This window comes from Nycticebus coucang, chromosome 9 (genome assembly GCF_027406575.1).
Source record: "Nycticebus coucang isolate mNycCou1 chromosome 9, mNycCou1.pri, whole genome shotgun sequence".
NCBI lineage: Eukaryota > Metazoa > Chordata > Mammalia > Primates > Lorisidae > Nycticebus > Nycticebus coucang.
In genome coordinates, this window is record NC_069788.1 from 128,778,583 (window position 1) to 128,801,886 (window position 23,304).

General features: G+C 41.1%; 1 protein-coding gene across 5 annotated transcripts in view; it reads left to right on the forward strand.

The window, feature by feature from the left end:
- DAAM1 (dishevelled associated activator of morphogenesis 1) overlaps positions 1 to 15,543 on the forward strand; it is a 193,465-nt gene extending 177,922 nt beyond the window's left edge. For all 5 annotated transcript variants that reach the window (XM_053601645.1, XM_053601647.1, XM_053601646.1 and 2 more), the window contains 5 exons: positions 2,965 to 3,072; positions 4,459 to 4,519; positions 7,765 to 7,896; positions 11,014 to 11,184; positions 12,836 to 15,543. In XM_053601645.1, coding sequence (XP_053457620.1) covers positions 2,965 to 3,072; positions 4,459 to 4,519; positions 7,765 to 7,896; positions 11,014 to 11,184; positions 12,836 to 13,045 — 682 coding nt within the window. In that variant the 3' untranslated portion in view covers positions 13,046 to 15,543. The remainder of the gene's footprint in view (positions 1 to 2,964; positions 3,073 to 4,458; positions 4,520 to 7,764; positions 7,897 to 11,013; positions 11,185 to 12,835) is intronic.
- Positions 15,544 to 23,304: the final 7,761 nt, after the last annotated feature.

Below are 23,304 nucleotides of genomic sequence, written 5' to 3' on the forward strand. Positions count from 1 at the left end.
AGGAGCAGAGCGTTACCAACACTCGGGACATCCTGTCACTTCTCCTTCCAGCCACCTCTCACAGAAAACTGTTTTTCAGAGAAAAGAAGAGAACTGATAATCAGTGCCAGCATGTGACATCAGTGGGTTTGTAGGTTGTGTTTTCCTTCATACGTTGGCGCTAGCAGCTCTATATAGCAGAAAAGAATGATGATGTATAAATGCATTTGGCTGTTAGTATTCAGCTGCTCTCCCCAAGTCTCATTAAAATGCTTCCTAGAAAGTGTACAACTGCATTTTAGGTGAAGAGACTCTCATTGTAGATAGCAAGATGTGAAAACACTCTCGTGTTGCTCATAGGTGGGGTCATTAGGCATATTAACTCTCGAGTCCCTGAGGTCTTTGTTTCTCTGAGGTTCTCACTGACTTCCAAGGGACTCGCACAGTGGCCCCCAAGGTCAGCTTCTCGGTACCCAAATTCTTTTTAGAAATATGGGCCGTTCATCCTAATCGTTCCTAAATAATGAGGCTCTTTACTCTATATTTTCTATAAGGTTCATGAAGCATAGTGTTCTGACAACCCTGAATTCCTCCTAGAAGAAATAATGATAGTGTGTTAATTTGTTATTTTTTGCATCACGTAGTTACAGATTAATGAAGAGCAGCTGTTACGTTATAACTCTGCCACCTCATTTGTAATGCAAGCACTTGCTCCTTTTCAGAACACTTTCACATTTGATGGTCACAATAGCCTGTGAAGTACATGAGGCAAATGCTGTTATCACCTGTTGCCAGATAACCTGAGGCAGAGTCAGGTGGCTCCTTTAGCTTACTCAAGGTTACAGCAAGCAGGGTACTTGGCCCTGCAGCTATTGGATACCTGTTCCGCTGGTTTGTATGCAGCTCTATTCTTATTTACAGGTTGTAATAGGGAACTGGCAGATCTTACTGCCACATAAAAGGCAGCCACTTTTTAAAGAAAGGTATTCATCTGTACACATATACACACGCAAACACACATGAAAGCGAATCACCTGTCCCCTGGCACTCATTACGTGACCATCTGCTTGTCCATTGAGGCTACTACAGAATTTATGTAATGTACCAGCCTTTTCAAAAGAATGAATTAAAAGTATTTCTGATTTTTTTCTTTTTCTCTTCTTTCTGCCTTTAATATTTGGTCCGTAAATGTAGCACCCACATCTTACAAACCTTCAGTGTCCCCAGAGCACTTTGCCAGTAAGCAGCCTCCCATTCTGTGCTGCTGAGCTGAGTCCACCGCAGTGTAAGAAGCAAAGGGCACATTCACAAAGTGGCGATGGCTCCATGGCTAGCAATGACCAGGGGACAATCAGATGTGTTGCTGCGTAGTTGTTGTTCATTCTTTAGGAAGTTGTATTTAGTCAAATAAGGTGTTAGTGGATAGCAAACAAATAGGGGAAGATCTGACCTGGTTCTGAGCTGTTCTAGAGTAAAAAAGCATGAACAACTAAATTAACTGAAATGTCTGTAAATAACAAAGCATTTGTCTAAAATAATGAAAAGAAAATACCATTATTCTTTCTTGTGATGTACCTGGCATTTCGTTACCTTTCCTGTTTCTGAGGCCAGAGGGACATGGGCAGACAGGTCGGGTCTATGAATAGCAGAGACCGAAATGGAAGAACGCAGGTGAACATCTGGAAAACAGGTCATTAGAATTCTCGGCCACTGTTTTGTTTTGATGGGCAAGTGTTTTCTAATTATTGAGAACAAGAAAAATAAGGGAAATTTTTTAAAAACGTGAGTCAGGTAACTCAGGTAGGGTTGCACTGTCTCCATGAAACCACAAGGGTAACCAGAAATGGTTTTCACTGTTGTGGAAAAGTGTTTGACAATTCTGATTCATTTCCGTTAGACATGGGTGGGAGTATTGTGAGTTACCATTTTCAATTAGAAAACCACCTAAATCAGTGGTTCTCAACCTTCCTAATGCCGCAGCCCTTTAATACAGTTCCTGTGGGTCGCGACCCACAAGTTGAGAACCACTGACCTGAATACTGAAAATATTTTTAAAGAAATGCATGTGTATCTTCCTGAGCATGATAATATATTAGAGTCATCCACACCTGGCTCCACCTCATTCCAGTTAAATGAAACCCTGGGCTTGGGCCAGGCATCTGGAGCCCAGGTGACCGTCGTGTGCAGTGGGGGAGGTGCCAGCAGGGCCAGACCAGCACAGCGTCACCTCACAGACACTGTTATCAGACGCTGCCTTTCCATCCAGCTCAGGCAGAGCTCAGCCTTGTCACCACCGCAGAGGGAGCTGGCTCAGCCAACTGCTATACCTATTAAGGGTTATGCAGTTAGGAGCCCGAGTGCTGCTGAATTGGGAAGTGGATTCCCAGCTGCCAAAGGTACCATATGGTGGCTGTTACAGCCCACTTCCAGACTCTGCCCTGAAACAAGGCTTCCTAACGTTCTGACCACCCGTCAGACAAACCTGATAAAAATTACCAATACCTGTCATCAGTAAGTTTGCTAGTCCGTATCGTCAGCCTTCAGAACAGCTGCCCTCTTCATGGATTAACCGTCCTCACTCCTCACCCCACCCAGGCCTCCTGGTTCCACACCTACAGAGCACACCCCATTTGGGGTGGATCCCTAAACCAGAGCCCGTCCCCTGTGGCAGTGGTGTTCAGATTTACTTCAGTTACCCATCACGTCACCCAGATTTGAAGGATGAGTGCTCATTGTGAACCAAAAATGTGAATTTTATCCCCATTTTCGAAAGTATGTTCCTCCCTTTGACATACATTTGTGTAAACCCAACACAGGTGCTCCCGTTACCCCCTTGTGTGAGAATCCCTCCCTGATAAGAACTGCCGAATCTTAAAGTTCCTGCAGGAATGTCGCATTGCGGTGGGCTCTGCCGCTGGAGCGTGGCAATCATGTGCAGAATTAACCGTGTTCAGTATTTAATCCTCTTCCCTTCTTTGCCTGTAGGAACATTACCCTTCTGCACTATCTCATAACTATTGTGGAAAATAAATACCCTAATGTTCTCAATCTAAATGAAGAATTGCGGGATATTCCTCAAGCTGCAAAAGTAAAGTAAGTATCTATGACTGTTTTAGTTTTTCAAATCACATGGACTGTGCCCGCAGCCATTGAGATAGTGAGTTAGCACTGCATGAAGCGGGTCCTTCTGTCTGTTTTCCCCTGAACATCAGATGAAGTAAAGTTTGAACCACATCCAGAATCCCTCAAATGTGTTACTAGGTTTTGAATACACATTGGTTCAAACTCCTTTGTAATACTGCTGCACGCAGTTTTCAGCTTTCATAAAACCTAATTTTCTGAGTTACTAAATGTACAGGAAAGGAATGTGGGTTTCACTAGTACTTTTAAAAGGCAATTCTTTTAAATACAGGTCAGAGTACCCTTAGTTAAATAAAGATAGATGGTTAAGCAAATAGAAGACCTAAATGCCAGGCGTTGCTGGTAATTTTCACACATGCACACAGTCCCAGGAACCAAGGCAACCCTTTAATGGGAAGCAGTCTTTATGCAAATCAAGAAACTAAAAATAAAATGGAAAGTTGCCAAACATTCACACAAACTTCACACCACGTTTCGGAGACTGAGAGCAGCAATTTTCCCTTCTTCTTTTGGCTCTCTCTTTTTTTTAAAACATAAACTGCAACTTTTTACAGTCAATTTGAAAAGTATAATGAGGAGGCTAATTTTTTCCTTCTGTCTGGGGAATTTGGTAGAAATATATATATATATGGCATAAATTAAAATATTAAAATAAATGAAGTATTGGTGAGTTTCCTTATATGTTGTGAATTATCTGTGAGAATTAAGTTTCCATTTCTAATGTTTGAAAGCCACGAGATGGAAAGCATTGCGTATGGGCCAGGAATCTTTCTCTGTTTCAAAAAGGAAAATGAAAACTATTTAATGCAAACTTAAGAAAAATTGTTGATTAAAATTCAAGCCATGACCTTATAATATTCTAAGCCTAATATTACCATAACCCCTAGTGGAAAGTGGTATACTGGTTATGAAGAGCACAGTGTGACCAGGATGGTGGATAAACCAGTTTCTTCTACTTTTTCAAAGGGAGCCAAGTATGGCAAGAAATTTATTTCTACATAGAGTAATTTGCTGATGTAAGATTTCTGTAAGAGTCAAATAGAAAATATTTTTACATAAATGGAGATGTTTATATTTCACCTATACCTGCTGGCTGTGGAAAAGAAGGAACATAATTTCATACCTGAATTCCATAAGTTCACATTGCTATTGTCTTTCCGTGAGAGCTGAACATGGAAGGTAATGTTGAACATTCAGATTAAACTAATGTGGACTTCCACGCAGGAAATATTTAAACCCATATGTTGATTTTAAATGTTTTAAACCAAATATTTAAACCCGTATGTTTGATACATGTCAGTCACACGTTGATCACTAAAATGTTGCTGTTTACAACAGCATGATTGAGCTGGACAAAGAAATAAACACCTTGAGAAGTGGCTTGAAAGCGGTGGAGACGGTGAGTATTTGTTTTCTGTTCTAATTCTGGTCTCTTCATCATCTCTAGTGCCAGCGATTCCTGGCCGATGAGTTGCTAGTCACCGTGCCATGTGTTATACTGAGGATAAACACTTACAGTAAAAAAAAAAAAAAACCACCAGCCAGGTGTGGTGGCTCCCGCCTAAAATCCCAGCACTCTGGAAGGCCAAGGTGGTAGATTGGCGGAGCTCAGGAGTTAGAGGCCAGCCTGAATGAGAGTGAGACCCCGTCTCTACTAAAAGTATAAAAATAGCTGGGTGTTGTGGCGGGCACCTGTAGTCCCAGCTACTTGGAAGGCTGAGGCAAGAGGATCACATGAGCCCAAGAGTTTAAGGTTGCTGTGAGCTATGACACCATGGCACTCTACCCAGAGTAATAGAGACACTGCCTCAAAAAAAAAAAAAAAAATAAATCACTACCACTAAGAAGAAAAGGCAAGTGGTGTTTGACCTGGCAATTTGAACCCAGGCCCCAGGCATCACAGGAGCTAGAATCAGGACCTCAAGTGTACCAGCTCCCTGTGAGGCAGGCCTCCTTGGAATGTACGGAGGCTATAGGGTGTTCAGGGGCCTCCTGGCTTCCACGTCCCATTAATCCTTGATGGTCACCTGGAGTGGAGCCATGGGACTCCTGCACCATCTTCAAGTCAGGCCTCTGGCACGTGTTTACTGAGCAGACACTACTAGCCTGTGCAGTCTGTGCTCTGGGCAGGGAGCTACGGCTAAGAATCCTTGCCCTTGGGTGTTGCACTAGTCAGCATGGCCACGTCCAGATAAGCTCTGTGATTATGAGGGCACCTTGAGGAAGAGGAGTGGACTGAGGGTTGTCTGGAGGCTCGTAGGACGATTATTGTATACTGGACAAGGCTTCTTTTCTGGAAAAGAAGAACTCTGAGCTATGGTTTGGAATGAGGGTAGGGTGATTTAGGTGCCTAGGAGGCATGCAAGACAAACTGAGCCCAGGCCTCAGAGGAAGGGAAATGGGTCAGGCTGCCAGAGGCAGGGAGAAGTCAGGGTGGAATGGGATTGGGTTAGCACAGTGCCCCAGGGGCACCAGGCAGGTGCTGCTGCAGCAAGAAGAAGGTTGGGGATGGGAAGCGGCTGGCAGAGCAGCAGCCCTGCTCGGGCCCCACGTGGCGGAGGGGCCTGACCTACAGGCGGCCTAAGGAGCCACACCAAAGTATCTTCACATCACTTGTCAGTAATGCCCGAGGTCCCCTTCTTTTCTTTTTTTAATCACAAAACTATGCCATAGAAAGTGATTGGATTTATTCAAGAGAAACTTCTAGAAAAAAAATTAAAGTCACAATGTCTAATTTTTTTATGTTTTGAATATATTAAGTAACAATGTGAATTTCTTTTTTCTTTCTATTTTCTTCTTCCTTTTTCTTTCTTTTTTGGGGGGATAGGAGAGGGAGAGGGGACAGTTTACCAAAAAAAGGGAGATGAACAAATTGAGTGAATTCCTTTTCTCCCAGTCCCATTGGGTCTATGGCCTAATAATGGAGACTCTGACCCCTGCATCTGACCCTTTCAGAGCAAGGCCTGGGTATGGAGCGTTCCAAGGGAGTTTTATGTCACTTGTTTACTAAAAGGACAGTTTTTGCTGAAATCACTCCATCCCTTAGGTCATATACATTCCATCACACTCTTATTTATTTATTTGTTTTTGGTAGAGACAGAGTCTCATTTTGTCACATTCCGTAGAGTGCCGTGGCGTCACAGCTCACAGCAACCTTCAGCTCTTGGACTTAGGTGATTCTCTTGCCTCAGCCTCCTGAGTAGCTGGGACTACAGGTGCCCGCCGCAACGCCTGGCTATTTTTTTGTTGTAGTTTGGTCTGGGCCGGGTTCAAAGCCTCCACCCTTGGCATATGGGCCCAGTGCCCTCCTCACTGAGCCACAGGCGCCGCCCTCCATCACACTCTTAATAAGAAAGGGGTGCAGGAGCCTGCCCCCGCCCCTGACAGCTCATTGTCAGCAGGAGGCTGCTCAAATATCCATGAGTCCTGATTGTGCTTTGCATGAGTTGATTCTATGTTTTGAAGGTATCAGAGCTGAAATTCTTATGAAATTATACATAAACGAAACACTTTAAAATGACTTTCTTATCCCTATACCAAACACATGTGTGCAGTCACCTTTCCAGGCCACAGTACTAGAACCGTGGCAGTTTCTTCCAATCAGAGGCAATTCTGTAGGTGACCCCCTTCAAATGTTGCTTCATTGGAGTCTCCTGGTGGTGTGGGTATTACCCTCCCATTAATAGTGAAGAAACAGGTCCAGGACAAGTTGGCCATGGGTATGAACCAAACCAGTGGAAGCGCTGTGTCAGAATCCCAGCCTTTGACCCCCTCGGCTCTTGACTGTCAATACCTCCGCTGAAGCAGGTGTAGAAGAGAACAGGGTGATGGAGTTTAAGTTGGTCGGTACAGGCCAGACGATTACCCAAATTCTGGAGTCAGGGGCCTGAGTTCAAATTCCGGCCCTGTCCCTGATGAGCTGCTTTGGACAAAGAATTTAATTTCTCTAAACCTTAATTTGTATGTCTGTACAATGGAGGTAGTAATGCCTCTCAGAGGTGTTTTGGGCATTAAATAAGAATGTGCGTCTAGCAAAGACTAAAATTCTTGAAATTCTGTTTGAATCATCCGTGTGTTCATCGCTGTGCTAATGGGCAATATGGATAAATATTAAGGAACGAATTCTCCTTCCTGCCTGTTCCCCAAAACTGACTGGTGTGGCTAGGATAAAAAGTGGTAGATGATCATGGTGCCTGATGTTCTATTAACGGAGCTCCGTGCTTGAGGAAGTAAATAGACTTGAAGGAAAGAAGGAAAAATCAAGGCACCAGAAGTCTGAGCACAGAATATCGGCAATCAGAGTTTCTTGTTTTCACTCACCTTCTGAATCCAGTTTCCTCCCATTGTTTGTGTACCTTCTATTAATTTTATCCGAATGCAAATCTGCTTCCTTTCTAAAGCTAGAACATTGATGAAGCAGAGATGGTTGTTTAACTGCTGTTTGCAAATATGCCTGGGGGCATTTGTGCATGTGGGCATGGATTTTGGCATGATGGGAGGAAGGGCTGGAGTATCACAAAATGTTTGGAACCATTATGATGTGTCTGCCATTCTGATTTATTAAGTTTAAGGCATATGGAATACGAGACAAGGTGTGTCTGTATGTGAGGCCTGTGCTGACCTTACTCATTTCCTGTGTTTAAGGAGCTGGAGTATCAGAAGTCTCAGCCCCCACAGCCCGGAGATAAGTTTGTGTCCGTTGTCAGCCAGTTCATCACAGTAGCCAGCTTCAGTTTCTCTGATGTCGAAGACCTTCTAGCAGAAGCCAAAGACCTGGTACGTTGCCCCCTTTTATGCCGAGTGTTTACTTGAATTTTGAGTACGTGCAGGCTGGGCTTTAATTGGGTCCTTTCAGATATTAGTTCTACTGTACAGGAAGCAGTGGGGATGAGAACTAGACATCACAGCACAGGAGGGAAAGTACCAAGTAATTGTTTTCCAGATTCCATTGTTTTGTATGTCGTAGGTATGTTTTCATTTCCAAAACCGTAATTAGTGGAAATACCTTTTTGTCTAACTGGACAGTGTTATCTTTAGGTTAGCGAGACCATGAAGGCTATGAATAGTATAAAGCCAGAATATACTTGAGGACTACAGTGCTTACCTCTGGGACCCAGAAAAGAGTAGCTGATGAAAAGTAGGGCAGGCCTGGTGCAGTGGCTCACGCCTATAATCCCGGCACTCTGCAGGCTGAGGCAGGTGGATTGCCTGAGCTCACAGGTTCGAGATCAGCCTGAGCAAGTGTGAGACCCTGTCTCTGAAAAATAGCTGGGCATTGTGTCAGGCATCTGTAGTCCCAGCTCCTCCAGAGGTTAAGGCAAGAGAATCACTTGAGCCCAACAGTTTGAGGTTGCTGGGAGCTATGACGCCACAGCTTTCAACTGAGGGCAACAAAGTGAGACTCCTGTCTCGAAAAAAAGAAAAATAGGGCAGGATGAAATGTGCCTTAGGAGGACAGGATGCTGCCTATTGAAGTCTCCAGCAGCCCTGGTGAAAGGAGCTGCATTGTGATGGGCAGTTTCATTGCAAGAAGTCTATGTACTTTTTGTAAGACATTTCATTTTATGATTTTTGCTATTTTCAAAATTTTGTTTTCAAAATTTCAAATGTTAAACCAAGACCTTTAACTTCCCGCCCCACCTGGCTTCTCTTTCCGTCATGTGTTTCCTCCTGCGGACGCACGCGCACACGTGTACGATGCACACACACAGCCTGTCATTTTCTCGGCCCTCCTCGTCGTCTGGAACCCGTTTCCAGCCCCTACCCCACCCCATTATTTCTTCCATACTGCCTGTCCCGTATAGTCAGAACATGCTTGTTTTTACTTGAATTTTGAGTACGTGGCTGTCATTTTTCTGTGGTCACCTTACAATTACAGGTGTGTACACATACACCAGGTAAGTAGACAAGTAGACAGTCTGAGACTTCCTCTCCAAGCTCGTCAAATAAAGGAGAAGACACTGTCTATGAGAATAACGGCTGTTCAGGGTCCCAACTGTGACATCCTATGGTGGCAACCAGTCCACTGATGTCAGAAACCACAGTCCTGACACTGTGAAAGCTGCCACCCAGGTTTCACGTGGGCCTCGCCACCTTGGAGTCTGTGCTTTGGGAAGGATGAGGTCCCCCCTGCACAGATACCTTAACTGAGCAATACAGCACCTGCTTTATCAAGAGACCCAAGAATCTGCTGGATAGTTAATTTTTAATTTTAAACACACAGACAAACAAAATCAAAAGTTACTTTTTTTTTTCTTTAGTGTGGGAACTTTAATCTGGGCCCAGTTTTCTTTGGATTTCTAAGACTAAAATATACATGACTTCATCGTCACTAAATTCCTAGATAAAAAGATCATTCAGGATGGCTTGAAGGATACTTGAATGTTTTATAAACTCAGTTGTAGAATGTCTGTTGCTATTTTGTTCATACCAAGAGTCTTTAGAAATTAGTTCACAGAACCATGGAGCAAGCTAGAGCACTGGCGTGTGAAGAATGTTACACTTTCCGCCAAAGAGCTCTGTTTTCTGATAGAATATTTCCAAATAAGTAAAACATTGAGAACAACTCAGTGAAGAGAGAAATGGTCAAAAAAAAAAAAAGACAGAACATTTTTATGATAAATTTAAAGATATGCAATAACAATTAGAAAATGTCACATAAATATATATATATATATCACCCCAAAATTGTTTTATTTAAAGTATTTTATTTAAGGTAGATAATGTTACTGAAATATTAGAAGAACTTAGTATAACCAAGGCAAGTGAAGCAAGAAAAATAAAATCAATTAGGAACTATTGGTTTGGGGTGACACATCAGTACGTCATGGTCTACACATGAAGAAAATTTAAAATCTGGAACATTTTAAGTTGTTGATTGAGCATAACAATTGTGTAGTTATGATCCTGCTAAGATTGTTGAAAGCATGCTATCTCACATTATAAAGATAACTCCTAGAAGAACTAAAAACAGAAACAGTTAAAACTAAAAAGAGACTAGATATACTCTTGCTATTGTATACATGTATTTTTAAATTTTTTAAAGCTCTCCCTTAATATTGTGCAGTTTGGCTGTTTAAAAAGATTGGCATTGAAAAAAGTGTTCTAAAACGAAAAGTGTAGAATAAAATTGTATTGTTAATCGCAGGTTTTGGGTCGCATTAAAGATTCTCTCATTAGTCACTGTTTCCTGATTGAGGACCAGGAACTGTCCAGACAAATAACCAGCTCTGCTTATGGTTAGGAAAAGCAATGGAGAAGCACTGGCTCCCATTTGCTTTTGATATTAACCATATGGCACCAATAAATGATATTAAACTACTTCAAAGAAAAGTTAAAAGTACAAGTCTCCCCATCCCTGCTGAGTTTGCTATTAGTTTTATGTTTGGGGTGCTCTGCCCTGCAATATTTTGCTTTCTTGTTTTTACTACTGTTTAGTTAATAAAAAGTCATAGGAAGTCATCATAGATGTTAAGCTTAAATGAGGTAGAAAGGAATAAATGGTTCCCAAAGTTGAGGAGTATTATAATTTTACTTTAGAAATGATTAGTAGACATCTTCTACACTGAAGAGAGAGGCTCACTAAATCCATCAAGTTCTATTTCACTCAGCTGGGGGCTGGGGGCTGCCGTGGGCACCTGTGGTCCCAGCGACATGGGAGGCTGAGAGGCGGGAGGATGGCTTGAGCCCAGGTTCAAGGCTGTGGTGCCCCGGGCTTGCACCTGTGCACAGCCACTGCGCTCCAGCCTGGGAAACACTGGGAAACCCACCTCTTAACAAAAAAAATAAAAATAAAAAGTTGTCTCAATTTGAGCTTTAGTGCTTCTAAGGAGGGTAATATTGGATCATAGAAATCTCTTGTAACGCTGAACTTAAAACCCTCTTTTTTTCCAGTTCACTAAAGCAGTGAAGCATTTTGGGGAAGAGGCTGGCAAAATACAGCCAGATGAGTTCTTTGGCATTTTTGATCAGTTTCTTCAAGCTGTGTCAGAAGCCAAACAAGAGAATGAAAACATGAGAAGGAGGAAGGAAGAGGATGAGCGTCGAGCCCGCGTGGAAGCTCAGGTGAGAGGCTGGCGCAGTGGCCGCTCCTCCTCCTGGAATCCCGCGGCTGCCGCCCAGCACGGCATCATAGGGAGCGCTCTGGTGCGCCGGCAAGAAGCAGGCGGCCAGGACTCTTCAGAAGGCTGCTGGGATACTTTTTCTTCTATTCTTGAGTAATAAAAAAATGATAATAATAAAAATAAATAAATAAATAAATAAAAATCAGAATGCTGCTGGGAACTTAGAGTCGCGTCAAGTCACTCTTGGCCAATCTGATAGAACATAGTCAAAGCCTTAAAAATAGCTCTACATCCTTTAACCTGGAATTCCATTTCTTAGGAAATTATTTTAAAGAAAGCATTACAAATTTGCACAAAGAGGGCAGCTTTCTTTATGATAGCCCCAAGCTGGAAACAACCTAAATGTTCACCAACCGGGCATTAGTTTTAAATTGTGTAATAGCTGTGTAACGGGGGCATTTAAGCAGTTCTTAAAAGACATGCCTTCAAAGAATATTTAATGATGTAGGGAAGCCTACAAAATAATTTTTTTTTTTTTTTTTTAATTTTTGGCCGGGGCCGGGTTTAAACCTCTGGTATACAGGGCCGCGCCCTACTCCTTTGAACCACAGGCGCCACCCTGCAAAATGATTTCTACATGAAATCATTTTTTAAAATTTTGTTTATTTTTTAAAATAAGTATTAATAAATATAGAATAATAATGGTAGGATAAAGTCCCAAAATTTCACAATAGTTGTCTCTTGGTCATAGAATTAAAGGCACTTTCTTTCCCCTTTTCATTTTATCTGAATTATCTAAACTTTCTATAATGTGTATGGTATTTTTGGCTTTGAATAACAGTAGTTTCAGGCATCCGTAGTAGATACAGGCAAAGCCTTGAATGTAAGCAACAGTAGTTCTCGGGCAACAAGTATCTCAAAAGTTTTGTAATTCCCCATACCATAAAGAAACAAGTATTTGAGGTCTATTTAATAATGATAACTTTTCCATTATAAAAACAGACATTGCCTCAATTGTGCATAAAGTATCCACAGTAGATACAGGCTAAGCCTTGAATGTAAGCAAAAACGCATGATGACCATTTGCTTTAGTCTCTCTACACATGGGTCACTACAAAAGTTTCTAGACAGACTTTGTTATGGTCAGTATTTCACTTGTGAGAAACTCAGTTGACAGCGTCCTTCCTGATTCACCTGTGCAAGTCTCAACTTGCTCAGCTTATTGGTGTTACTGGGAGGGCTTCATTTGTTTCTGTCCACACGGATTTTATGTTTCTTGATTTTTGTGTATCTCAAAACTTTTGTAATTCCCCATACCATAAAGAAACAAATATTTGAGGTCTATTTAATAGCGATAACTTTTCCATTATAAAAACAGACATTGCCTCAATTGCTCTCATTTTCACTAGAACATCAGGAGGTTCGCGTCAAACCTAAATGATGAGGGTCTGTCTAGCCATAGTGCAGTGCTAATTTTTCATCGCTGTTCAGTGCTTCGCGGTTGGGGACTCATGTCCCAGTTACCCTTTGTTGTGACTGAGGGACCCAGCAACTGCAGACCAAAGCATTGCCATGCTTTGCGAAATTCATCTCCACTGAAAACAAAACGCAGTACGTTGACACTTCTCTAACGGGTTCCTTTGTATTTGCAGCTCAAAGAACAACGTGAACGGGAACGTAAGTTGAGAAAAGCGAAAGAGAATAGTGAAGAAAGCGGCGAGTTCGATGACCTTGTTTCAGCTTTACGCTCAGGAGAAGTGTTTGACAAAGACCTTTCTAAATTGAAACGGAATCGCAAACGCATTACCAACCAGATGTCGGACAGCAGCCGAGAGAGACCAGTCACAAAACTTAACTTCTGATTTTCCACAGATACTTTTTTAGAAAGCTCATTCGCAGCCCTTTGAAGTGACTAGAACTTTTCATTACACTGCCTTGCGATCCAAACAGTGGCAACCTCTTCCTCCACCTGTAAGCGGATGCGTGAACATGTGTATGTAAATGAGCGTGTGTATGTATATATTAAAACCTGTATATAAAGTCTGAGTGTTGTCTGGAGACCTATATGTATAGTTGAAAGTGTCGTTGCTGTGTGAGCTCAGAACCCTCCACGTGTGCGTTCACATTGAGTGTGGCTCACTTTCTCTCCCTGAACACCCGTCACTGCTCAGAAGCACAACACTGTCTCCTGAAAGAGATGACAGAGACGTTCTCTAGAGTACAAATCAAGAAAAGGAAAAGAAAAAAAAAAGAGGCTTGTAGGATATTTTATGGTTTCCAAACTTGGTATATTTTCATCAGTGGAACTGAAGATGGAAAAAATACTAGATTTAAAGCAGTTTTTATAGCTGACAATGTGTCGCTGGCGCCGTGCGTCTGTCATTGACAGGACCACGTAGAGCCTCTGACATGGGTGTGGGGACACAGTCTGTTAGTGTTTATTAAGAACATCTTGCACACAATGTGAATTATTTAGAATGTCAATCAAAATTTTGCTGTGTATTTAAAACTTGGACATTAATTTTTGTCCCCCCTAATTTCATCAAGTTCTCTGCCAAGTACTCTTGATGATTTCTTTAAATTGCTTTAGGAAAGAACACTATTTATCTACATGCAATTCACACTCTTGTTAAAGAACATGATTACCAGAATGTGCTTCTTGTTCTAACAGTATAGATCTGTAAACCCTAAAAACAGAATATCCCACCCAAGACTTAAATGTAGAATTCTCTGAAGGGATAAAGATTCTTAAAAAAATTATTATTTTTAATGGGGTGCCTTTTTTTGCTGTTGTATTTTCCATTTTCTGTTTTGTAGGACATGCTGTGTCTTCTGTAAGTACAGGTCTGGACCTAACGACACTTAAGAGAATGCACAAAATGCAACATCAGCAGATATGGCCGGACCTGTCTCTCTCAAAGTATTTTTGAAGTGGTTTGCCGTTTATGTGTTGTCACTTTCAATTGTATGTCAGTAAAGCTACCTGTAAAATTTCAGTCCAAAAAATAAAGCTCTCAGGGAGAAATGAATAAACACAACATTAGAAAATAAAATGTAGATGCTTCCCATTAGCCTACCAATGCTTAATATCCTTAAATTATGTGCTATGTAAAGAGGACTGTTACTTTTTTTTGTTTTTGCTTTGCTTTATTTATTTGTAGCTGGGGGGAGTCTAGTATTTCCTCTTTCCTTTCCATCAATCCTGTTGTGGTTGGGTTTCCTGTGGAGAGAGTAGTTTGTCCTGTTGCACTAGATAATTTACTCACTGAGTTTTTCAATTAACAAATATTTATTAAGTACCTACTGTGTACCAGGCATAGTAGGGCTACAATGGTAAGCAAGACAGAGTCCCTCCCCACAACAGAGCTTATGCCGCCATGGGGATATTAGGGATGAATAGAATACCAGTGTGCGTGTTGTACAGGAATCGTACTATTTAAAAATGATTTGTATAAACTATAATGCTTAGCGTAGATGGAGAGGTATCTGTGCTAAGGGAAAGCTGTGAAATAGTGCTCTAAGAGTTGTCGGGAGCTGTGGTTTTACTTTTTTTTCCTCATTGCAAACTTAGAGACTTTGTACACATTATGTGGAAATAAATGAGTCCCAGTGAATAAAACTGTCAGAAATACAAAGCAGAGGTCGCGCCCCCACCTGCCCTCCAACTCCTAGTTAACCAGCGTCTGCCCGTCCGTCACGGTGAAGGTGCGGACGGAGACTGAGAGGTGAGAGTGGGGCATATGATGGTTTTGTCTATTCCTTAACTAAAGTGCCTCTATGTATATTATTTTCTACTTATAGAAGGAAAAATTTGGTCTGGCTCAATTTTGAAACTATTTTAAAAATGGCTTTGTCTTAAAAATGTCTGAGGAACAGACCTGCGGAAAGAGAGTCATGTGAAGGAGCAAGTTTGTGCAGCATGTCCCTCTTGCCCTTTGTAATCATCCTGTTCTTGATGTGGCCGTCCTGGTCGGCCTCCTCTGTTGTTTCCATTCTGCGTTCCTTTCCCTGAAAACCGTGTGCAGGTGATTCCATGTGCCATTGTTGGGAAAAAACAAAAAAACAAAAAAAAACAACTACTTTTAGATTGGTGCTGGTGTAAGTAGCCACTTTTCTCTCTTGGATGTGTATTTTAAAGTTTTCTGTTTGTTTTTTTTAAATTAATGCCAAAAAGAAAAAGCATTATAATTTGTAAACTTAATCATATGTCTTGTATCTTATTAGTTTAATAGTTGGAACCGCTCAGTCTTTAGGTGCAAGACCATTGTTAGATAGAACCAAGAAAAAAAAATGTTGTATGTGTTATGAGACTGTACATTTTTTTAAATAGCAATAAAGAGAAGAATTCACTGGGTGTACATATGTGCTTTTATGAATTATTGAAACATCAAACTTCTTTGCACTTGTTCCCTAAATCAGAAATATGTAGATATAGTTTCAAACTTGCACCTCCTGGACCTGGAAGGCTACCATATGCCACCTCTTCTATACTTGGTTTATGTATTAGCTGTACAGTTTCATGTTACATATGGTAGAGCTACTACTAGTGAAATTATTCAACTAGAGTCTAGAAAAGAATCTCTAGTCTCCAGAATCAAAACTTTTTAATTTTTAAGCAGTTCCTTTTTAAAAATCAATTACTGATATAGGTCAACATGGGAAGTGTCACGCATACAGATTAAGAAATATGTTTTATGTATGTCCTCTGAAAATTGACAGCATTTCCATTGTCCTACATCACTTTGGCTGCCTAGCCACCCTCAACCCGATTTAAAGTCAGGTTGAAAGCAAAGGGTCCCAGTGGTTGGTACACTCCCTACCCGCAACAACACTAATTCTTCTGACCCTCGGGAGGGATGGACTCAAGGTCTTATAACTGCAGATCACCTCGTTTTTCATCCAGTCACTAGATAAATGCATCCAGTGTTCTCTGAAGCTGACATTCAGATGGGAGAGACTCTTCTATGTGCTAGAAAATGCTCTGTCCCTTCCCACAGAAATAAATGAATCATGGCCTACAGGGTTTCACATTTGCGTGTGGAGCTATGTACAGAACCCCAGGCCCTCACTTGCCCTTGATGTAGTGATAGAAAGGGGAAGGAGGAACGTAAACTTTCAGATCATTTGCAGGGGTCCTCAAACTGCGGCCCACAGGCCACATGAGGCAGTGTGATTGCTTTTGTTCCCGTTTTGTTTTTTTACTTCAAAATAAGATATGTGCAGTGTGCATAGGAATTTGTTCATAGTTTTTTGTTTGTTTGTTTTGTTTTTTTGTAGAGACAGAGTCTCACTTTATGGCCCTCAGTAGAGTGCCGTGGCCGCACACAGCTCACAGCAACCTCCAACTCCTGGGCTTAAGCGATTCTCTTGCCTCAGCCTCCCGAGTACCTGGGACTACAGGCGCCCGCCACAATGCCCGGCTATTTTTTGGTTTTGCAGTTTGGCCGGGGCCGGGCTCGAACCCGCCACCCTCGGCATATGGGGCTGGCGCCCTACCGACTGAGCCACAGGCGCCACCCTGTTTGTTTGTTTTTAAACTGTAGTCCAGCCCTCCAACAGTCTGAGGGACAGTGAACTGGCCCCCTGTTTAAAAAGTTTGAAGACGCCTGCAATGTCTTCGGCTGCCCTGAGAAGATCATCACTTTAGGAAAGGTGCTTCTGACCAGAGGTAGGGGAAGTGATTAGGCTACGTGATCTATCCTGAACTTCGCCTCTTTTCCATAACGTAGGTTTCTGTAAGACAAAGGGATCATCTCTTTAAAACTACTGTAGTTCAGACACAACAGGGATACATTCCGAGAAATGCATGGTATTGGTGGGTGGTCTCATCACTGTGTGAATGTCACAGCATGTGCTCACGCAGACCGGGGTGGTGTGGCCTACTGCGTGCCTGGGCTGCCTGGCACAGCCTGATGCTCCTGGGCCACCACCCACCCAGTGTGACACTATACTGAGTACTGCACGCAACTGTAATGCGATGACCAGTATTTGTGTATCTAGACGTAACTAAATAGAGGAAAGATGAAGTGAAAATACCATATAAGAGATAAAAACCGCTACACCTGCAAACGGCACTTTCCGTGAATGGAGCCTGAGTGACCTCTCGATGGTCAGCAAGGGAGGGCTGAGTGAAGGGGTTTTCACCTTTTCCAACTCCAGGCACACTGAGCCTACAGTTAAACTTCCACAGCATACTAAAATTATGTTGTTCCAAAAAAAAAAGTAAAAAAATATTTACTTACTGTGCTTTAAACTTCTTTAGAAATAGTTTAATTGATGATCTTCTAAAAAGTTTGCAGCACGCCTAAGATCCTCTCACTGCACAATGGTTGAAAAATCACTGGCCCAGTATGTTACTGTGCATTTCTGTAGACGTCGTTAGCCTTGTACATTTAACACTTCACTACATTTATCTTAATGTAATAAGCTAACTTGAGCTTACTGTAACATCTTTACAAACTTTTTAGGTTACCTTGATTTGGTAATCATACTTAGCTTGAACACAGTGTCCAGCTGTACAAAGATACTCTTTATGTATTCTACATGCTTTCTTCTAGTTTTAGAATTGAAAATTTTTTGTTTTTACTTTTTAAACGTTTTTGTTAAAAACCAACAACACATTAGCCTAGGCTTACGCAGAGTCGGGGTCATCAGTATCACCATCTCCCACACCCCCGACTGTCCCACCAGAAGGACTGTGGGCACAGTAACCAGTAACAAGTCGGGGTCATCAGTATCACTATCTCCCACACCCACATCTGTCCCACCAGAAGGACTGTTGGGACAGTAACAAGTAACAAGTCGGGGTCATCAGTATCACCATCTCCCACACCTACTTCTGTCCCACCAGAAGGACTGTGGGCACAGTAACCAGTAACAAGTCGGGGTCATCAGTATCACCATCTCCCACACCCACGTCTGTCCCACCAGAAGGACTGTGGGCACAGTAACCAGTAACAAGTCGGGGTCATCAGTATCACCATCTCCCACACCCACATCTGTCCCACCAGAAGGACTATGGGGACAGTAACCAGTAACAAGCATGGCGCTGTCATCTCCTATGATAGCAATCCCCTTCTGGAACACCTCCTGGAGGACCTGCCTGAAGCTGTTTCACAGTTGATTTGTTTTTTTTTTTAGTGTTGGGGATTCAATGAGGGTACAATAAGCCAGGTTACACTGATTGCAATTGTTAGGTAAAGTCCCTCTTGCAATCATGTCTTGCCCCCATAAAGTGTGACACACACCAAGGCCTCACCCCTTCCCTCCATCCCTCTTTCTGCTTCCCCCCCACATAACCTTAATTGTCATTAATTGTCCTCATATCAAAATTGAGTACATAAGATTCATGCTTCTCCATTCTTGTGATGCTTTACTAAGAATAATGTCTTCCACTTCCATCCAGGTTAATACAAAGGATGTAAAGTCTCCATATTTTTTAATAGCTGAATAGTATTCCATGGTATACATATGCTACAGCTTGTTAATCCATTCCTGGGTTGGTGGGCATTTAGGCTGTTTCCACATTTTGGCGATTGTAAATTGAGCTGCAATAAACAGTCTAGTACAAGTGTCCTTATGATAAAAGGATTTTTTCCCTCTGGGTAGATGCCCAGTAATGGGATTGCAGGATCAAATGGGAGGTCTAGCTTGAGTGCTTTGAGGTTTCTCCATACTTCCTTCCAGAAAGGTTGTACTAGTTTTCAGTCCCACCAGCAGTGTAAAAGTGTTCCCTTCTCTCCACATCCACGCCAGCATCTGCAGTTTTGAGATTTTGTGATGTGGGTCATTCTCACTGGGGTTAGATGATATCTCAGGGTTGTTTTGATTTGCATTTCTCTAATATATAGAGATGATAAACATTTTTTCATGTGTTTGTTAGCCATTCGTCTGTCATCTTTAGAGAAGATTCTATTCATTTCTCTTGCCCATTGATATATGGGATTGTTGGCTTTTTTCATGTGGATTAATTTGAGTTCTCTATAGATCCTAGTTATCAAGCTTTTGTCTGATTGAAAATATGCAAATATCCTTTCACATCGTGTAGGTTGTCTCTTTGCTTTGGTTATTGTCTCCTTAGCTGTACAGAAGCTTTTCAGTTTAATGAAGTCCCATTTGTTTATTTTTTTTGTTGTTGCAATTGCCATGACAGTCTTCTTCATGAAGTCTTCCCCCAGGCCAATACCGTCCAGTGTTTTTCCTATGCTTCCTTTGAGGATTTTTATTGTTTCATGCCTTAAATTTAAGTCCTTTATCCATTTTGAATCAATTTTTGTGAGTGGGGAAAGGTGTGGGTCTAGTTTCAGTCTTTTACATGTAGACATCCAGTTCTCCCAACACCATTTATTGAATAGGGAGTCTTTACCCCAAGGTATGTTCTTGTTTGGTTTATCGAAGATTAGGTGGTTGTAAGATGTTAGTTTCATTTCTTGGTTTTCAATTCGATTCCAAGTGTCTATGTCTCTGTTTTTGTGCCAGTACCATGCTGTCTTGACCACTATGGCTTTGTAGTACAGACTAAAATCTGGTATGCTGATGCTCCCAGCTTTATTTTTATTACTAAGAACTGCCTTAGCTATACGGGGTTTTTTCTGGTTCCATACAAAACGCAGAATCATTTTTTCCAAATCTTAAAAGTACGATGTTGGTATTTTGGTAGGAATGGCATTCAATAGGTAGATTGCCTTGGGAAGTATAGACATTTTAACAATGTTGATTCTTCCCATCCATGAGCATGGTATGTTCTTCCATTTGTTAATATCCTCTGCTATTTCCTTTCTGAGGATTTCATAATTTTCTTTATAGAGGTCCTTCACCTCCTTTGTTAGGTATATTCCTAGGTATTTCATTTTCTTTGAAACTATGGTGAAGGGAGTTGTGTCCTTAATTAGCTTCTCATCTTGACTGTTATTGGTGTATACAAAGGCTACTGACTTGTGGACATTGATTTTATATCCTGAGACATTACTGTGTTTTTTGATGACTTCTAGGAGTCTTGTGGTTGAGTTTTTGGGGTTCTCTAAGTATAAGATCATGTCATCAGCAAAGAGGGAGAGTTTGACCTCCTCTGCTCCCATTTGGATTCCCTTTATTTCCTTGTCTTGCCTAATTGTATTGGCTAGAACTTCCAGCACTATGTTGAATAGTAAAGGTGACAGAGCACAACCTTGCTGGTTCCAGTTCCAAGAGGAAAAGCTTTCAGTTTTACTCCATTCAGTAAAATATTAGCTGTGGATTTGTCATAGATAGCTTCAATCAGTTTTAGAAATGTGCCGTCTATGCCTATACTCTTCAGTGTTCTAATTAGAAAAGGATACTGGATTTTATCAAATGCCTTTTCTGCATCTATTGAGAGGATCATGTGATCTTTATTTTTGCCTCTGTTAATATTGTGGATAATGTTTATGGACTTGCGTATGTTAAACCAGCCTTGCATCCCTGGGATGAAACCTACTTGATCATGATGAATGACTTTTTTGATGATAAGCTGTAATCTATTGGCTAGGATTTTGTTGAGAATTTTTGCATCTATATTCATGAGTGAGATTGGGCTGAAATTCTCCTTTTTGTTTGGGTCTTTTCCTGGTTTTGGTATCAGGGTGATGTTTGCTTCATAGAATGTGTTGGAGAAGATTCCTTCTTCCTCAATTTTTTGGAATAATTTCTGCAGTACAGGAATAAGCTCTTCCTTGAAGGTTTGATAGAATTCTGGTGTGAAGCCATCTGGACCAGGGCATTTTTTAGTTGGAAGCTTTTTTATTGTTTCTTTGATCTCAGTGCTTGAAATTGGTCTGTTCAGGAGCTCTATTTCTTCCTGGCTGAGTCTCGGGAGAGGGTGTGATTCCAAATATTTATCCATTTCCTTCACATTGTCAAATTTCTGGGCATAGAGTTTCTGGTAGTGTTCAGAGATGATCTCTTGTATCTCTGTGGGATCAGTTGTTATTTCCCCTTTATCATTTCTGATTGAGGTTACTAGAGATTTTACTTTTCTATTCCTTGTTAGTCTGGCCAATGGTTTATCTATTTTATTTATTTTTTCAAAAAACCAACTCCTTGTTTCATTAATTTTCTGAATGAGTCTTTTGTTTTCAATTTCATTGATCTCTGATTTGATTTTGGATATTTCTTTACTTCTACTGAGTTTAGGCTTAGATTGTTCTTCTTTTTCCAATTCCATGAGATCTCTTGTGAGATTGTTGATGCGCTCTCTTTCTGTTTTTCGAATGTAGGCATCTAAAGCAATGAATTTTTCTCTCAAAACTGCTTTTGCAGTATCCCACAGGTTTTGGTAGCTTCTGTCTTCATTGTTGTTATGCTCAAGGAAGTTAATGATTTCCTGTTTTATTTCTTCCTGCACCCATCTGTTATTCAACAGAAGATTGTTTAGTTTCCATGCCTTTGGGTGGGATCGAGCATTTTTGTTAGAGTTGAGTTCCACCTTTAGTGCCTTATGGTCTGAGAAGATACAAGGTAAAATTTCAATTCTTTGGATTCTGTAGATATTTGTTTTGTGTCCTAGGATATGATCAATTTTGGAGAATGTTGCATGGGGTGATGAGAAGAATGTATATTCTTTATCTTTGGGGTGGAGTGTTCTATATGTGTCTATCAAGCACAGTTGTTCTAGGGTCTCATTTAAATCTCTTATATCTTTGTTTAATTTCTGTTTAGAGGATCTGTCCAGCTCTATAAGAGGAGTGTAAAAGTTCCCTGTTATTGTGGCATTATCAGATATCATATTGCTCAGACTGAGTAAGGTCTGTTTCAAGAATCTGGGAGCATTTAAATTGGGTGCATAAATATTTAGAATTGAAATGTCTTCTTGTTGTAGTTTTCCCTTGACCAATATAAAGTGACCTTCTTTGTCTTTTTTGACTTTAGTTGCTTTAAATCCACATGATTCTGAAAATAAGATTGCAACTCCTCTTTTCTTCTGAATGCCATTTGCCTGAAAAATTGTCTTCCAACCCTTGACTCGGAGCTTTAATTTGTCTTTTGAAGCCAGGTGTGTTTCTTGTAGACAGCAAATAGATGGTTTGTGTTTTTTAATCCAGTCAGCCAATCTATGTCTCCTCAGTGGGGAATTCAAGCCATTAACATTTATTGAGATAATTGATAAGTGTGGTAGTATTCTATTCGTCTTATTTTGTGAGAGTCCATTGCTTAGTTTTATCTTTTGCATCAGTGTGGAGGTTAGGTTCTGTCCTTTAATTTCTGAGTTCTTACTTTGCTGCTGATCCATTGTGGTGGTCAGTGTGCAGAACAGGTTGAAGTATTTCCTGTAGAGCTGGTCTTGTTGTGGCAAATTTCCTCAATGTTTGTATTCCATAAATGATTTGATTTCTCCGTCAATTTTGAAGCTTAGCTTAGCAAGGTACAGAATTCTGGGCTGGAAATTGTTCTGTTTAAGTAGATTAAAGGTAGATGACCATTGTCTTCTTGCTTGGAAAGTTTCATTAGAGAAGTCTGCGGTCACTCTGATGGATTTGCCCCTATAGGTGAACTGGCGCTTACTCCTGGCAGCCTGCAGAATCTTTTCTTTTGTCTTGACTTTGGACAGGTTCATCACAATGCGTCTTGGAGAAGCTCGGTTAGAGTTGAGGCGACCTGGGGTCCGATAGCCCTCTGAAAGCAGTGTGTCAGAGTCTTTGGTGATATTTGGGAAATTTTCTTTTATAATATTCTCTAGTATGGCTTCCATTCCTCTGGCATTCTTCTTCCCCTTCTGGGATTCCTATAACTCGTATGTTGGAATGCTTCATAAAGTCCCATAATTCTGACAGTGAACATTCTGCTTTCTCTCTCTTCTTTTCTGCCTCTTTTACTATCTGAGTTATCTCACAACTTTGTCTTCTACCTCTGAAATTCTTTCTTCTGCATGGTCTAACCTGTTGCTGATATTTTCCATTGCATCTTTAAGTTCCCTAATTGACTGTTTCAGTTCCTTCAGCTCTGCTATATCCTTTTTATATTCTTCATATCATTCATCTCTTATTTGATTCTGTTTTTGGATTTCCTTTTGGTTATTTTCCACTTTATTAGCAGTTTCCTTCATTGTTTCCATCACTTCTTTCATTGTTTTCATCATGTGTATTATAAATTCCCTTTCTGTCATTCC